The sequence below is a fragment of the Balaenoptera ricei genome, chromosome 11 (genome assembly GCF_028023285.1).
Source record: "Balaenoptera ricei isolate mBalRic1 chromosome 11, mBalRic1.hap2, whole genome shotgun sequence".
NCBI lineage: Eukaryota > Metazoa > Chordata > Mammalia > Artiodactyla > Balaenopteridae > Balaenoptera > Balaenoptera ricei.
This window is the reverse complement of record NC_082649.1, coordinates 41,207,037-41,224,080: the sequence shown is the minus strand read 5'-3', so window position 1 is coordinate 41,224,080 and position 17,044 is coordinate 41,207,037. Positions and strand designations below refer to the sequence as shown.

Below are 17,044 nucleotides of genomic sequence, written 5' to 3'. Positions count from 1 at the left end.
CAATTACCTTCCGATTGTCTTTGAAGGACTCCTCAGTTCTCCTGTTCAAATTCCACCTTAATATTTTGGGTTTATTATTCTAGCTTTTAAAATCTTTTCTCAATACGAATTCTGTCATCTGATGTATGAGCTCCCTCTGTATCAGTTTCCTGTGGCTGCTGTAACAAATTACCACTCTCTGGACTGCTTAACACAACAGAAATTTATTCTCTGACAGTTCGGGAGATCGGAAGTCAAAAATCAAGGTGTCAGCAGGGCCTTGCTCCCTCGGAAGCTCTAGGAAGAATCCTCCCTTGTCCCTTCATACCTGCTGGTGGTTGCCGGCAGTCTCTGGCATCCCTTGACTTCTTGCTGCATCTGTGCACTTTCTGCCTCCATCTTCATGTGGTCATCTCCCCTCCGTGTGTCTCTGGTCTCCAAATCTCCCTCTCCATATAGACCCCAGTCATTGGATTTAGGGGCCACCCTTGTCCAGTACGACCACGTCTTAAGTGACTATAGTCACTTAATATGACTATAAGATATGAATTCCGGGGTGACACGGTTTAATCCTGCACACGCCTTCTCAGCCCTGTGATTGCTGGTGTCGGAGACTGTCTGGCTTTTTCACCGTCTCTCCTCTTTTGGTGTCTCTGTCTCTCTGTCCCTTCCCCTTCATCTGCCGTGCCCGCCCTACCCTGCCAGGACAACAGCCGCCGGGTGGACAACGTGTTGAAGCTGTGGATCATAGAGGCGCGGGAACTGCCCCCCAAGAAGCGGTACTATTGCGAGCTCTGCCTGGATGATATGCTGTATGCACGCACCACCTCCAAGCCCCGCTCGGCCTCGGGGGACACCGTCTTCTGGGGCGAGCACTTCGAGTTCAACAACCTGCCAGCCGTCCGAGCCCTGCGGCTGCACCTGTACCGTGACTCAGACAAAAAGCGCAAGAAGGACAAGGCGGGCTATGTCGGCCTGGTGACTGTGCCTGTGGCCACCCTGGCTGGGCGCCACTTCACAGAGCAGTGGTACCCCGTGACCCTGCCGACAGGCAGTGGGGGCTCCGGGGGCATGGGGGGCTCGGGAGGGGGAGGGGGCTCAGGGGGTGGCTCAGGGGGCAAGGGCAAAGGAGGTTGCCCGGCTGTGCGGCTAAAAGCGCGTTACCAGACAATGAGCATCCTGCCCATGGAGCTATATAAAGAGTTTGCAGAGTATGTCACCAACCATTATCGGATGCTGTGTGCGGTGTTGGAGCCCGCCCTGAATGTCAAGGGCAAGGAGGAGGTCGCCAGCGCGCTGGTTCACATCCTGCAGAGTACGGGCAAGGCCAAGGTGAGTACTGGGCCCTCAGGACAAGGTGACCTGGGAGTGCGCACTCGCGGGGATAGTAAGGGTAGGGCACGTCTGTCTTTATCAGCTTGGGTTGGACAGAGGCTGACCCTTGCCTTTTCCTGGCCCCCAGGACTTCCTTTCAGACATGGCCATGTCCGAGGTGGACCGGTTCATGGAACGGGAGCACCTCATATTCCGCGAGAACACTCTCGCCACTAAAGCCATAGAAGAGTACATGAGACTGATTGGTCAGAAATACCTCAAGGATGCCATCGGTATGGCCCACCCACAGGTGTTCTTCCCAAACCCGCCAGATGCCCACCCCAGCCCTAAATGTAGCTACTCCAGACTCCAAGTCCACCCTGCCTCAGCTTGATGCTTCTGGGCCCAGAGTCCCCTCCAACCTGATTCCGAGATTCCCCAAACCCTGGCAGCCCCTGTCCCTGCCCTTTGAAAGTGTGACCGCCCTCCGCTGTGCCCCCACCTCCGCAGGGGAATTCATCCGTGCTCTGTATGAATCTGAGGAGAACTGTGAGGTGGACCCCATCAAGTGCACGGCGTCCAGTCTGGCAGAGCACCAGGCCAACCTGCGGATGTGCTGTGAGTTGGCCCTGTGCAAGGTGGTCAACTCCCATTGGTGAGACTGGGAACCCTGGGTTGGGGGGCCAGGGTTGGGGGAGTCGTGTGTTCATCTGTTCATCCATCTGTCCATCTTCAAAGAGGACTGAGAACCAGTTATGGGCAAAGCATTGTGCTTGGTGCCGTAGAGCAGACAGAGAGCCATGAGGCTTGGCCCCTGCCCTCAGAGGACCTGTACCAGAATGAGTAGGGACAGATTAGATACGCAGAAAGCCACAGAACGGTACAGTATGTGTTAAGTTCCAAGTGAGGGTACCCCCCCCCACGCCTCCACAATGCAACATAAGGTCAGAGAAGGCAGATCTTTGATTGAGATAAGCAGGGAAGGCTTCGTGGAGGAGGTGCCAGGGCTGAGCTTGGAAGACTGGGTCAGGTTCTGATGTATAGATATGGTGGGCTGAGAAGACGTTTCGGGAGAAGGCTGTGGAACAGGCCCACGCGTGAAGGTGAGAGGTCCTGGGACAGCAGGCAGAGGTAGTTTAGTGGAGCGTGTGGCTCACAGTGGAGAGTGGTGGGAGACGTGTCCGGACAGGGCGAGGAGAGTTAGAATCTGAAGGCCTCCGCTGCCAGGTAAAGGAGTTGGAGCTCATTGGTAGGTCGTGGGATGCCAAGCAGTATCATGATTGAGAAGGTTAATTCTTAAGTGGAGGTGGGTGTGGTGGGTGGCTGGAGTAGGGAGAATGAAGTCCAGGCTAGCTGGGGACTGTTGTTAATGGGTCAGGCATGGAAATCATAGCCTGAGTCAGGATGGTAGCAGGAAAAGTAGAAAGGGGCTACTGTAAGGACCCTCTGTGGAAAGGATCAACAGGAGTCATTGGCTAATTGGAAAGGAGGGGGCATGTCTGTGGGGAGCAAGGACGACTCCCAAGGCCATGAGGCTGGTGGTTGGGAGACCGGTGGCCTCACTGACAGAACTGGGGAGTCAGGAGGGAGAGCCCAGTGGAGGTTGGAGGTGTGGGGGGCGATGCTGAGCTCCACTTTACACCAGTTAGAGTTTAAGGTGTCAATGGGACATTGAAGAGGAGGACCAGGGAGGTGGGGAGAGTGAGCTCTGAGCCATTCCAGGGACTGGGGATCATGCCTGGGACACCTCCATCCCCATTTCCCTGGAATCCAGAAGAGTTGGGGGGTCCGAGCTCCCTGTACCTCGAGTGACCCTCCATCTCTCTCCCATCTCTGTCTCTCCCTGGTGTCTTTCTTCTCCTCCTCTCCTTGTCTCTCTCACTTGCCCCTGTCTCTCTCCCACGTGTGCCTCTTCCCTCACCTCCTCTCCCCTCCATTCTCTCTCCCTACCCTGTCTGTCCCCTCTGTCCCCTCTGCCATAGCCCTCTTCCTCCAGCAGCCTCCTGTCCTCCTCCTGCGCTCCCTCCCTCCCTCCCTGTCGCTCTCACCTCTGGGAGGGTTCCACACCCTCACCTCCTTCCACCCCCCTCAGCATGTTCCCTGGAAGCTGAGGGTCTCTGGGGCTCAGTCCCGGTCTCTCTCTTTCTCTCTCTCTCTCTCTGTCTCCCCACCCCGTCCCCTCAGCGTGTTCCCGAGGGAGCTGAAGGAGGTGTTTGCGTCTTGGCGGCTGCGCTGCGCAGAGAGGGGCCGGGAGGACATCGCAGACCGGCTGATCAGCGCCTCGCTCTTCCTGCGCTTCCTCTGCCCGGCCATCATGTCACCCAGTCTCTTTGGGCTCATGCAGGAGTACCCAGATGAGCAGACCTCGCGAACCCTCACCCTCATCGCCAAGGTCATCCAGAACCTGGCCAACTTTTCCAAGTGAGGGAAGCCTCAGGCTGGGTGTCAGACGGGGCTGGAGTGGGCAGGAAGGGTCTCCTGAGTCCCTAGAGACAGGCGTGGGTTGGAGGCCTTCTGGGTGTGACCTGTACCTTCTGGATGCTTTGGCCAGGTTTACCTCAAAGGAGGACTTTCTGGGCTTCATGAATGAGTTTCTGGAGCTGGAGTGGGGTTCCATGCAGCAGTTCCTGTACGAGATCTCCAACCTGGACACACTGACCAATAGCAGTAGCTTTGAGGGTTACATCGACCTGGGCCGAGAGCTCTCCACGCTGCATGCCCTGCTCTGGGAGGTGCTGCCCCAGCTCAGCAAGGTGAGCATAGGCCCCTTGGCCCGTCCTCAGGTCTCCAGAGGCTCCTGTAGCCCGGAGACCACCCCCTGCGCAGATTCTTCCCCCCTCCTATTCCCAGACATGTCACTGCCACTTCCAATGCCACTTCCCCAGCTCAGACTCCTTCTACCTGAACTCTCTGAGGCCCCCTTAAAGCTGGGCTGTTAGCCCCCGGGTAATAGCCTCCCCATTCCAGGAAGCCCTCCTGAAGCTGGGCCCACTGCCCCGGCTCCTCAACGACATCAGCACAGCTCTGAGGAACCCCAACATCCAACGGCAGCCGAGCCGTCAGAGCGAGCGGCCCCGGCCTCAGCCTGTGGTGCTGCGGGGCCCTTCGGCCGAGATGCAGGGCTACGTGATGCGGGACCTCAACAGGTGAGCACCCAGGGCCCCAAGCCTGTGCCCTAGGCGCCCTTATGCTTCTGTCCTGGATACACTCCGCTGGGCCCCATGTGCCTTTCTCGAGGGCTTGAAAGAAAGGAAAGAGAAGCGTTTTCTCAGAGAAGACGGTAAGGAGACAGGTCCAGTCAGTAGTTAGCTGCAAGCCAGAGGGAGCAAGGAATGTAGAGCCCCCCCAAAACATGCTGAGATTCCGCCAACTCCAGCCTGGCGTAAGCCTAGGAGGTCCCTCTCCCTGCTCAGAGCTTGGGTTCAGCCTGTACACTTGGACCAGCCACCTGGTGTCAGATAGCTCTGTATTAGTTGGTAAAGCAGCACCATCCCCAGCCCCACCACCAGGACCCCTCAGACCTTGCCCCGATTCAGCACTAGAGCAGTAGCCCCTGGACCCCACCCCGCAGAGCCTCCCCACCACAGCAGCCTCCAGGCTGGGAGGCGCACAGAGCCGCAGCTGCTGCTCGTTGTTTTGATGACCATCCTGCTCGTTCCTCTGCCCGCATCTCTCCCTCCATGATGCCATACCCATCCCACCATCCCCGCCTCTCCTTCCACACATCCCCAACTTCCACCTGCCTCTCTCCTTCTCTCTGTCTGTGCTCGTCCCTCTTCCCATCTCTCTCCAGCTCCATCGACCTTCAGTCCTTCATGGCTCGAGGCCTCAACAGGTGAGGGGCTCTCCCCTCCCCCGCCCTCCTCTCCTCTCCTGTCTGCTCCCCCCACAACCCCGACTCCAGTGGCCATCACCTCCCTCCACTCCTCTTCTCCTCCATGCACCCTCATCTCCTCCACATCTGCCCAGACCTGCCCCTCATGCCTCCTCCTTGCTGCCCCATCTCCCCTTCTCCAGGCCTCCCTCCCTTCCCGGAGGGGCCCTGTCCCATCCTATTTCCTTCGCATCCCCTCCCATCCCCCCAGCCTGCCTGCCCTCTCCCGAGCTGCAAACATCAGCTCTCAGCCCTTCCCTGCGGGTCCCACTCTTCACCCCAGGCCTATGCTGGACCACAGAGGCTCTACTGCCAGTAGTCTGGGTCTTACCTCCCACTCGTGTGCCTGCTTCCCTTCCTGCAGCTCTATGGACATGGCTCGCCTCCCCTCCCCAACCAAGGAAAAGCCCCCCCCACCGCCGCCTGGTGGGGGGAAAGACCTGTTCTATGTCAGCCGCCCACCCCTGGCCCGGTCCTCACCCGCGTACTGCACGAGCAGCTCGGACATCACAGAACCGGAGCAGAAGATGCTGAGTGTCAACAAGAGCGTCTCCATGCTGGACCTGCAGGGTGATGGGCCCGGTGGCCGCCTCAACAGCAGCAGTGTGTCCAACCTGGCAGCCGTCGGGGACCTGCTGCACTCGAGCCAGGCCTCCCTGACCGCGGCCTTGGGGCTGCGGCCCGCGCCTGCAGGCCGCCTCTCCCAGGGGAGCGGCTCATCCATCACGGCGGCCGGCATGCGTCTCAGCCAGATGGGCGTCACCACGGACGGTGTCCCTGCCCAGCAACTGCGCATACCCCTCTCCTTCCAGAATCCTCTCTTCCACATGGCTGCTGATGGGCCAGGCCCCCCAGGGGGCCATGGAGGGGGCGGAGGCCACGGTCCACCCTCCTCCCATCACCACCATCACCACCATCACCACCACCGAGGTGGTGAGCCCCCAGGGGACACCTTCGCCCCATTCCATGGCTATAGCAAGAGCGAGGACCTCTCCTCAGGGGTCCCCAAGCCCCCCGCTGCTTCCATCCTCCACAGCCACAGCTACAGTGATGAGTTTGGACCCTCTGGCACTGACTTCACCCGTCGGCAGCTCTCACTCCAGGACAACCTGCAGCACATGCTGTCTCCTCCCCAGATCACCATTGGTCCCCAGAGGCCCGCTCCCCCAGGGCCTGGAGGTGGGAGCGGCGGTGGGGGCAGCGGCGGGGGTGGCGGGGGCCAGCCGCCTCCGTTGCAGAGAGGCAAGTCTCAGCAGTTGACAGTCAGCGCTGCCCAGAAACCCCGGCCGTCCAGCGGGAACCTGTTGCAGTCACCGGAGCCAAGTTATGGCCCTGCCCGTCCGCGGCAACAGAGCCTCAGCAAAGAGGGCAGCATTGGGGGCAGCGGGGGCAGCGGCGGCGGAGGGGGTGGGGGGCTCAAGCCCTCCATCACCAAGCAGGTAGGTGGGGGTGGGAGGAAGGCCGGAGGGGTGAAGAGCAGGGAGGGAAGAAGGAAACGGGTTGGGGGGGTGGTAAAACAGAGTCTGTGGTTTGAAGTTACAATTTTCTCACTTCCTTTCATTCATTAAACAAATGTTCGTAAAGGGCTTGCTTTGCGCCACGTGCTGTTCTAGGCACTGTGCACTTGGCAGTGAACGACAGACAAAACTCCCTGCCCTCATGGGGCTCCTGAGGGGAGATATGATGAATAACTAATATAGCATTCACGAGGCGAGTGCTAGCGCAGGGGACAGGCTGGGGACTCTGATCTAGTGCGGGGGATAGGAAGGGGACTCTCGTCTCTTTGGGCAGTGCTCCCTCCCTCTAAAAGCACTCCGCCTCCTCCCACCTTCCCTCTCTCCTTCTGCCCCCACCTCGCCCTGCCCCAGCATTCTCAGACGCCATCCACGCTGAACCCCACGATGCCAGCCTCCGAGCGGACGGTGGCCTGGGTCTCCAACATGCCTCATCTGTCAGCTGACATCGAGAGCGCCCACATCGAGCGGGAAGAGTACAAGCTCAAGGAATACTCGAAGTCCATGGACGAGAGCCGGCTGGATAGGGTACGCAGGGCCCTCCCTGCCCCAAGCCCCGTCTTACCCTTTACCCACAGGGTGGGCTTCTAGTCCCTTCCAAGGGCAACATCTGTGGTCAGGTAGTTACGATTAAAAAAAAAGGACAAAGACCCGATGTCTTCTCCTGAGAAGCCCTCAGTCTGTCAGGGGAGGCCAGATACAGTCCGTTGGAAAACCCATTCCAACTCTGTTATTTTGGGTTACACACATCATAGACTGTCTGGGGAAGAGCATGCTCTATATTAGGCTGCCTCTGTGTTCTTCCCTGGGGAGAACATGTTGAAGCCCTGGCTCCTGTGACTTCTCAGGAGAGAGGAAGTTACTTCACTAGCAGTGGGAGCTGTACATTGGGCGAGGGGCAGAGTGGTTGTACCAGGACCCACGCACGGCTTACCAGTCACTGTCCCGTGGGCATTGGTGACAGAGGGTTGGTGGTCGGGGGGAGGGTGGTGTGTATTGGCCCACGTGTGGAAAGACTGTCCAGACTTTCAGCTGGTGGTGGTCCCGAGCAAAAGTCAGCAGGAGCTCTGGCCTTCACACACTTAGCAGAAAGTTCCTTGGGAGCCGTTTCTGCGAGGACCCTGAAGAAGAGGGTAGCTGCAGGGTTAGATTATATATACAGAATACATGACTGCAACTTGGGGGAGCAGAGAGGCTTTTGGGGAGAAGTGGTCTCTGAGCAAAGGAAAATGTTGGGATTGATGTAGATGGACTTGAGCTAAGAGACTATCTTCAGGCTTTATAATAAATTATTTCCAGCACCATTTAACAAGCTGAGGCCAAAATGCATTCCACGCATTGTGTCTGTGAGTCTGTCCAGGCTCCTGTGTGGGTCCTCCCATGTCCAGATGCACATGTGAGGGCATGTGTGTACCTCTAGGGTGGGGGAGTCCACCATTTTGCTCCATCTTGAGGGAGCCTCAGCCGCACGTTAGGGCCTTCTTAAAGGCCAGTTGTGTGTGTGTGTATGACCAACAGGCAGAGAAGGGCTGGAGGAAGCTGGTGGGGTGTCCCTCACCACACAGCGGCTGTGCTTGGCAGGCAGGGGTAGAGGCTGGGTGGTGGGGTCAGGCACAGCCCCCCTCACAGTGCGGGGTCGTGTGCCCGGCGGGCAGGTGAAGGAGTATGAGGAGGAGATCCACTCGCTGAAGGAGCGGCTGCACATGTCCAACCGGAAGCTGGAAGAGTATGAGCGGAGGCTGCTGTCCCAGGAGGAACAGACCAGCAAAATCCTGATGCAGTATCAGGCCCGGCTGGAACAGAGCGAGAAGAGGCTAAGGCAGCAGCAGGCAGAGAAGGACTCACAGATCAAGAGCATCATTGGCAGGTGAGGGGCGGCCCGGGGAGGAGTGGCAAGGGAGAGCCTGAGGCTGAAGAGGGCCAGCGAGCTCCCCCCAGCCCCCAACCACCATCCCCCATCCCCCAACGCAGGACACGAGGAGGAAAGCCCACCACCCTCCTCCCAGGGATGCCACCCACTCCGTCATCACCAGATGGAGAGAAACCTCCCGCTTAGTGCATTAAATGTCCCTTTACTAAACCCTGATCTCTCTCCTAGTAGAGTAACTTCTGAAGCCCTTGGAAAATGTACCTCTTACTGTCCAACCATCTCTCTGTGTCTGGACCTGGCCTAGCCTGGGACTCCCCACTGGTTATTCTCAACCCAGCCTGTGATGTTCACCCCAAATCTAAGCAGGGGTCCCTTGGCCATAGTAGCCCCTGACCATCCCATCCTGGGCCCACCCTCCTCTGCAGCCGTGGAAAGGTACTCCATCAGAAAGTAAATGACGCTTGTTTTAGCCTGTGCTCTGTCAAGCCCTGGACTCCAAAGAGGTGTCTCAACAAGGGGATCAGTTAGCTAGAGAACTGGGTAGGACCCCCACTCCAACCAGAGCCAGATCCATTTCCACCCATTCTAAATGTATTTTTGAGTAAGATTAATTAGAAGAAAAAGGTTTGACTGGAAACCTTTTTGAAAACCACTGCTTTGATATCCTTTATGAGAAGTCACCTTGAGAATCTTCACAGAAGGCAGGGAGAGTCCGGGAATGATGATTGTAGAGATCCCTCTTGGGCGAGGGGTGTCTAGGGGCTGCCCTGGAGATGGCCTAGTTTCGGTGAGGTGGGGTGGGGGATGGAGAAGCCAGGTCTTCAGCCACAGGGTCTGATGGATGGCACAGTCCTGAGTGGGAGCACGGAGGGCCGGGGTGCCTGGTGGTAGGTAGGGGATCTCTGAGGCACAGAAACCCATCCTTAGCAGGGAGATGCGAGCGTCCCTGAAAGGAAGGTGAATGACAGGGCGTCTTTTGGAGTCAGAACAATGGAGGGATTCTGACCACAGGGGAGAAGGATGCCCAAGGCTTTTCCATAGAGTGGTGGGGTTCCCCTGGATCGTGAGCTCCCCAGGCAGGCTTCGCGCCCGTGCCCGCCACTAACCCCACTGAAGCCCGTCCCTTCAGGCTGATGCTGGTGGAGGAGGAGCTGCGCCGGGAGCACCCCGCCATGGCTGAGCCGCTGCCCGAACCCAAGAAGAGGCTGCTCGACGCTCAGGTGGAAATTACAATGTCATTTATCTTCTCCGTGTCCCATCCCCATCCATCCCACTGTCCTTCGTGCAGTCACTGCACCAGCCACCCCAGCCCCATCGCCATCCGTCTCTCCCATTGTTCTCCGTTTGTCCACTGGCTGCTCCTGGCAGCCCCCAAGCGACCCCATTTTCATCCCATCGTCTGTGCCTTTGTCACTCCCAGCAGTGTCAGCCCCCCTCCCCTGCCGTGCCTCCCCACCCTGCCTTTCCCACTTCTGTTTGCGTTTCAGGACCTCCTACCAGAACCTCAGACCCCACCAAGTTCCTGGACCCCTGCCCCTGCTGGGCCTGCCCCTGTGTGAGTCAGGGTGTTTGGCCTCCTCTGAGCTCCTCTCGGGACGGGAGGGCCAGAGGCTGCAGTTTGCTAGAACAGAGCCCAGGGCAGTAGGAGTGCTAGTGTCCCCAGGCTCCGGCTGGTGCCCTGGGGACGTGGGGTACTCGTCACTGCTGTTCTCTGGGCCCCCCAGTCCCCATCACTCCTTGACAGCCACCGCTGGGCCTCCTCTTCCCGACTCCTCAGATCCTGAAAGCCCCCTGCCCTGTAAGCTCTCCCTTCCTTCCCTCGGTGTTGAAGGCTTAGCCGCCTTCTTTGGCCTGCCTCTCCCTGTGGTCCTCACTCCTGACTGGCCTCTCCAGCTCCCGGCTGCTCTCCCTCTCTCTCACCAGCCAACCTTTAGGACCTCCCTCCTGCCCCCTTAACCCCTTGTTCTCCCCCAATTCTGCTCACTTCCCACCCATGCTCCTCTTTCCTCTGCTCTGACCTCCAGGCTTCCCCCCCAGCACCACCAAGGCTCCTGACCCCATGACCCCACTCTCTCCCCCTGCAGCTCCTCATCAGGTAATTCTCCTGGTTCCGCTTTGACCACGGGCGGAGGACACAGGGGGAGGTGACTCCGGACCACTGCAGGTTGGTCGTGAAGCCCACTCCCCTCTGACTCTCCGGAGCCTCTCCCCCGCTCACTGCTGCCCCCCACACCCGAGGACCTCTACAGACCCGACCCTCCGGACACCTCCTGCACAGACCTGTCTCCCCAGGCATTGTCCCAAGAGCACTTCCTGCCGCCTCCCAGAACTGTTCAGCGACACCTGACCAGTACCAAGCACCTTACCCTAGATGGCCTGCACATCCCCAGATCACACTCCCCTTCCTACACACCTCCCCGCGGCCTCCTCCTGACTCTCAGTCCTCCTCCTCTACCTCTCCAGTGTATGTCTGTCACCCCCCATTTCACCAAAGCGTCCTTGGGGGTTGGGATGTTGGGGTCAGGGTTTGTTAAAGGGGTGGTGGTGATGCCGGGTTGGGGGCCTCTGGCTAAAGGGGCTGTGCTGGCTGCAGCAGGTAGGCTGGGGTTTCCTCTTCCTTCTCCCACACCTTGGTTCTGTAGAGAGCCCTCCTTCCTCTCACCCCTCACCTGTTTCTCTCTCTTCCTTACATCTGTGAGGTAGAAGGCATCTGGGGCTCCTATTCAGCCCCACTGGGTGGGAATTAATAGTGGGTAATTAATTAAGGGAGACTTTGGGGTGCCGGGAAAGGATGCTGTTCAGATGTCAGGACAGTAAGGGTGAGTGGAGCAAGGAGAAGGAGCGAGAAAGAACCTTGACAGATGTTAGGATGTGGACTGGTGCATGTGGCATTGGGAGTTGGAAGTGGGGGGAGGTGTCCTCCTAAGTAAGATCGTGGGCTTTGTAGCCATGTTGATTCAAGGCAGAGATGCCAGAACCAGCAGATTAAATAACCTCTCGTCAGTGCTCACAGCCCTGGGCTGCTAATGCCACTCACTCCCCCTCTCCCGCCACCCAGTGGCCTTGCCGGACACAGAATCCTACCTGAAAGGCCAGTAAATGGGAACCAGTCAGCCACTGACATCACTTCTGAGATGCTTTATTTTCTGCGGGATTGATCTGCAGTGGGCAGTGTCTCCTCACACTGTAATTTTAACTCTCTGCCTGCCCGGCCTCTCTGTCAAAGTAGTTGGTGAGTTAAAAAACAGATGCTGCAAGGCACCAGGGGACCTCACCATTTAAAGGACTCCTGTGGTGAATTCTTTTGTAAAATGAATAATGGCACCCTAATTTATCTCCTTTCTAAATTTGGGTCCATGGGGGTGTTGGGGGCATGCCTGTGTGCCGTTGCCAGCAGACAAGCAGAGGGAAGGGAATCTGAGGTTTCCTTCCCCTGCTCTCCTGCCACACTCAGGATACCCTACCAGACAGGATTTCCTCTCTCACTGGCTGTGCAAAGTGTGGGAGAGGCAAGCTAAGAGGGTGGCTTTGCTTAAATCTTGGGTTTGGGTGACCTTCTGAGAGATGAGGAGAGGTGACCTGGGAGCCTCTGCTTGGAGTTTTTATATCTTTTAGAGATTCTGTCAGACACAGCTAGGTTGCCAGGATTCAATGCCCTATGGTCCAGGAAATAATTTGGACACTTTCTCTAAACCCCTTTCAAGTATTGGTCCCTCTGCAACTCAGCCATTAACATAAAAATTAATTATGTACCTGTATTTTTAAAGCCTAAGCAAGCAACCCAAAGTGTAGAACACATGGCTTTCTTCTCTCCCAGCAGAGGAACAGAAGCCAGAGCTGAGGGGAGGAACCAGGAGTTGGTCCAGGAGGGGTAGGAAGGGGTAGAATAGGACCAGGGGTGGGAGTAGGGTTTGGTACCCCTCACCCTCTAACTGGAAGCCCAGGGTGAGGGAATGAAAGGAGCGTGGGGGTGGAAAGGAATGAAGCCCTTCTGTTTCCTGGGGATGCAGAGCTTGGGGCATGCTGCGTCTCTGCAGAAGCTCCTAGTCCTTTCCTTCCTGCCGTTATTGTGAGCGAGAGGCGGCCCCTCCCACAGTGTTTTCTCCTTCCCACATCACTTCCCTGAATCCCCTTCCTTTCCCCCCAGTACAGTTAAACCTCTCTAATTTGGAATGTTATATTTGAGAAGCTGGCCACTCTGAATAAGTGACAAAACTGAATGACAGTGTCTATTTAATGAAATGCATGTCTTCATACTATATACAGTAAGTAGAACTCAATGAACGAGGCTTTCCCACTCGAGGCCCTCAGGGAGCATGTGTTAATGAGTAGATAGGATTGAAAAGTCTGTTTTCTGGTATAGGTTAAATATTCCCTCCCACAGACACGTTCCCACTATTAATTTTGCTTAGCACACCCTTTCTTCACAGATAAAGGAAAACTCAAGCCCAGTTTTTGTTCAAATTATGAAAAAAATCCCCAATCCATGGGAGTTTGGATTAATGAGGTTTTGCTGTACTGCTTCCCCTTGTTCCCTCTACACAAAGTTCCCACCTCTGATTGGGGGTGGCCTGGGAGGGGGGCACTGGGAAGGGGAAGATGCAAGGGTTAGGTTGGGGGTGAGATAGGAAACTTACTTCTTTTGAACTGGGTTCCTGATGTGACTCCCTGGGTTGAAGGCCCCTGTTAGGAGTCAGGGGTGAGATTCTCTTCTCCCTGATCCCAGAAGATGTAACTTCTCCTACAGGTGAGAAACAAAGGAGGAGGATGCGGGTGGGGGTGTCCTGGGGGAAGGGGGTGGGATGTGGTTTGTGGAGTGGGCCAGCTCTGGGGGAGGCCACTGCTAGGGGGCTGGCACCCAGGCCCCCGCGAAGCGTCTCAATAAGTCCGCGCTCTCCTCTTTGGTGTCTTGCAGGAGAGGCAGCTTCCCCCCTTGGGTCCAACAAACCCGCGTGTGACGCTGGCCCCACCTTGGAACGGCCTGGCCCCCCCAGCCCCACCTCCCCCACCCCGGCTGCAGATCACCGAGAACGGCGAGTTCCGAAACACCGCAGACCACTAGCCCACCCTGCATCACAGACCTCCTTCTCCCTCCCTGTGCACCCCACCTTGGAACGGCACCAACCACCAGGACTGGACGTCGCCGAGGGACAGCGGGATTGCCTCCCTGAATGCCTCCCTGGGGGGCACCAGTCCCCCACCCCCACTGCACCATTTCCAGGAGGGAGAGCAGGGACCCTCAGTTGCTCCCTTTTCCTTCCTGTTGGGGTGCTTCCCCCTGTGACCCCCAGGAACCCTTGCCCCAGGACACCACCTACCCCACACAGACCCCTTCACTCCGGGGTGCTATCCCCATCCTCTGCCTCATCGTTCCCCTGAGCACTGGGGGACAGACCCTCACCCCACCGTGGGGGTGCGGCACCTCCAAACTTTCAACTTCAGGGTGATTTTTTAGCAGTAACCAGAGCTGACAATCTAACTCCCCTCCACCGCCCCATTTTGGCCTCCCCTGTCCCCCTTGTTATGGGGAGGGGACCCCAGGTGAGGGGGCCCTATTACCCCTTGATTTCTCAGGAGCGTCTGGGGGGGCTCAGCACGCACAAACTCCTTCTCCTCCTACCACTCTTAAATTTACTCCCTCCCCACCCAGAACCCAGATGGGGTGGAGGGGCCACCGGGGCAGGGAGGGGGCGGCAAGGGGGGAATGGGAGTTGTCTCCCCTTCTTCCCATACCTGATCTGCTCTTGGCTGGTCCCAGAGCGGGGTGAGGGGGCTTGTGCCCCCCCCTCCCCCAGTGTGTTGGGTGGGGCGGAATTGAGGTTTGGGGGAGGGGTTAGGGTTTAGGAGCGGGTGTATGTTGGGAGGACAGACTAGTTGATCTGCCCTACCCTGACACACACAGCCCCGCTGCCCCTCCCCTCTCTTTTCTTGGTCTCTACTCCCAGGGGGAGGGGGGAACTTACTCTAGGAAAAGCCATGTCTCTCTCCCCCAGGGTGGGGGGACCTGTGTTGGAGGAGGGGTGTTGGGGGCCCCCTTCCATGACTCTGTCCCCCGGGGGAGGTAGGACAGGGCTGGGCTTCCCTCTCATCCTCCCCCCCCTCCCCAATCTCCCTCCACCTTCCTCCCTCCCGCCAGGTCCACAATTTTTCGGTGTTTCTCTGTACATAGCTCTCTGGCGGGATAGGGGAGGTAGGATGGATGGGGTTTGGTGTGGGTAGGTCACAGGAGGGGAGAAGCCCCTCCTTGGCACCCCCTCTTCCCTGACTGCTGTCCCCTACCCAGCCTTGCCCCCTCATCCCTTCTTGCGTTTGGTATTGAGACTCTTCCCAGACTCCACCCTTCTTTCTTTTTGTATGGACAGTTCCCCTTCAGTCCCATCCCACTATACACATACACCCAGCCGGGGCCAAATTTATACTTATATAAAAGTTGTAAATATGTGAAATTTTATCCCTGTGCCCTTTCCTTGCTTTCCCAACCTCAGACCCTACCCCTGGACTCCCTTTCCTCTTCTCTTCTTTGGCTGTTGTAATTATCTGGGGTTTGTACTGTACATATCCGGGGTGTGTGTGTGGGGGCTGGGGGCAACCCCTCTGTACAGAGCTTCCTGGCCCCCTCCCCCCCATGTTTCCCTCCCCCGGCCACCACCTTAAGGGTAGGGAGATGTTCTTCCTACCTATTTTATTTTGTTTTCAACGTTCTCCCTCCCCACCCTACCCCACTCCCAGCCTACTCTATCCCCAGCCACTGTCCCTTTTTCTCCACTCCCAGCCCCATTTCCTTTTTTTCTGGAGTGTGTGGTGAAACAGAAAAATCATGTTTAATAAACGGAGATTGTTCTTTTATCGCTGTGCTGACTTTCCTAGGCTGGGACCTCCAGGAGGACCAGCAGGGTGACGAGCTGCTTTTTGAGAGGAAGCTGACAGCCTAGGAGGAACTGTATATCCTTGTGTGGTGCCGTAGTCTTCACCCTAGAATATCGCTGTCCCGACCAGCGAGGAGATTTATTGTTTTAGAGTAGGGGTTTTGCACTGGCCAAATTTCCTCCGTCTGTCTCTCCCCTCACCACTGCACTACTTAACCCGAAGGAGTAAAGAGATCAAGGAACAGCAGCATTAAATAAATAAAACATTAAAAAAAAAAAAAAGGAACAGCAGCATTCTCTGATAAAAGATTCCAAGTATACATCTACGTGTACCTTAAAAATAATTACCTAACTGGTAAAACTACATTTGTGAAACATCTGGTGAAATTGAGAAGCATGTAGCTACCTTGGGTGTTGAGGTCTATTCCCTTGTGTTCCATACCAACAGAGGACCTATTAAGTTCAATGTATGGGATACAGCTGGTCAGGAGAAACTTGGTGGACTGAGAGATGGCCATTATATCCAAGCTCTGTGCCATTATAATGTTTGATGTAATATCGAGAGTTACAAGATCGTGCGTAACTGGCATAGAGATCTGGTATGAGTGTGTGAGAACATACCCATCGTGTTGTGTGGCAACAAAGTGGATATTAAGGACAGAAAGGTTAAGGCAAAGTCAACTGTCTTCCACCGAAAGAAGAATCTTCAGTACTATGACATTTCTGCCAAAAGTAACTACAACTTTGAAAAGCCCTTCCTCTGGCTTGCTAGAAAACTGATCGGAGACCCTAACTTGGAGTTCGTCGCCATTCCTGCTCTCGCCCCACCAGAGGTGGTCATGGACCCAGCGTTGGCAGCCCAGTACGAGCACGATCTAGAGGCTGCTCAGACAACTGCCCTCCCGGATGAACATGATGACCTGTGAGAAAGTGAAGCTGGAGCCCACAGTCAGAAGTCTAGTTTTATAGGCAACTGTCCTGTGATGTCGGTGGTGCAGGGTGTTTGCCACTTTATTATATAGCTAAGCAGAACATGTGCTTAATCTTTGGGATGCTGAAGGAGATGAATGGGCTTCGGAGTGAATGTGGCAGTTAAAAAAAAAAAAAAACCTTCTTTTTTTGGACCTGCATATTTGTGTTTTGGAACACAGTTGTTTCCTCCTTGAGTTTCAAATATAAGACTGCTACAGTCACAGCACAATATTCAGTGATGGAATCTTGTTTGTTACGGTCATTCCCATTCCTTTTCGTTTAGAATCAGAATAAAGTATTTCAAATATCTTAAAAAAAAAAAATTACCTAGAAATGAAGTTTATTTAATTGCTAGTTAGAGGAAAAATAAAAATTAGTTAAAATGCTCCCGTGCGGAATGGAGGAAAGAACATGGTGCCTCATTGATGTGGGGTCCAGCCCCAGGGCCACCACTTGCCAGCCTCGGTTTCCCCCGAGGAAACGGGATGGAAACACCTACCTCGCTGGTGGCGGAGCCCGAGGGATACAAGGTGATGCGGTCAACACGTAGCCCATACAGTCCATACAGTAAGTGCCCGCTTAATCTCGCCCTCTCAGCACCTACCAGAGGCGGGGGCTGTTTAATCACCGGAGGGCACTCCCACCCCTCCTGCAG

General features: G+C 56.3%; 1 protein-coding gene, 1 long non-coding RNA gene and 1 pseudogene across 10 annotated transcripts in view; 2 read left to right on the top strand and 1 right to left on the bottom strand.

Moving 5' to 3' along the window:
* SYNGAP1 (synaptic Ras GTPase activating protein 1) overlaps positions 1–14,227 on the top strand; it is a 26,829-nt gene extending 12,602 nt beyond the window's left edge. Inside the window, exons 7-19 of one of the 8 annotated variants that reach the window (XR_009505752.1) lie at positions 685–1,311; positions 1,442–1,586; positions 1,804–1,948; positions 3,478–3,714; positions 3,845–4,046; positions 4,261–4,439; positions 5,087–5,128; positions 5,532–6,606; positions 7,036–7,209; positions 8,337–8,548; positions 9,681–9,771; positions 10,636–10,715; positions 13,467–13,549. Coding sequence is in view for 6 of the 8 variants with exons in the window: in XM_059938918.1 (XP_059794901.1) it covers positions 685–1,311; positions 1,442–1,586; positions 1,804–1,948; positions 3,478–3,714; positions 3,845–4,046; positions 4,261–4,439; positions 5,087–5,128; positions 5,532–6,606; positions 7,036–7,209; positions 8,337–8,548; positions 9,681–10,110 (3,468 nt within the window). In the remaining 2 variants the exon portion in view is untranslated. Of the gene's footprint in view, positions 1–684; positions 1,312–1,441; positions 1,587–1,803; positions 1,949–3,477; positions 3,715–3,844; positions 4,047–4,260; positions 4,440–5,086; positions 5,129–5,531; positions 6,607–7,035; positions 7,210–8,336; positions 8,549–9,667; positions 10,132–10,635; positions 10,716–12,698; positions 12,768–13,466 lie in introns of those variants that run through there. The other 7 variants (XR_009505753.1, XM_059938924.1, XM_059938922.1 and 4 more) reach the window with 7 other exon arrangements.
* On the bottom strand, positions 216–17,044 carry LOC132374776 (uncharacterized). Of its 2 annotated transcripts, XR_009505755.1 has the most exons (7): positions 16,889–17,044; positions 13,189–13,292; positions 9,233–9,497; positions 7,616–7,802; positions 5,648–5,730; positions 1,796–2,122; positions 216–1,287 (listed from the first exon to the last, which is right to left on the bottom strand). It is a non-coding gene; the product is annotated as an uncharacterized LOC132374776 (long non-coding RNA). The 2 variants fall into 2 exon arrangements; XR_009505754.1 differs by lacking the exon at positions 9,233–9,497.
* On the top strand, positions 15,961–16,389 carry LOC132374032 (GTP-binding nuclear protein Ran-like; annotated as a pseudogene).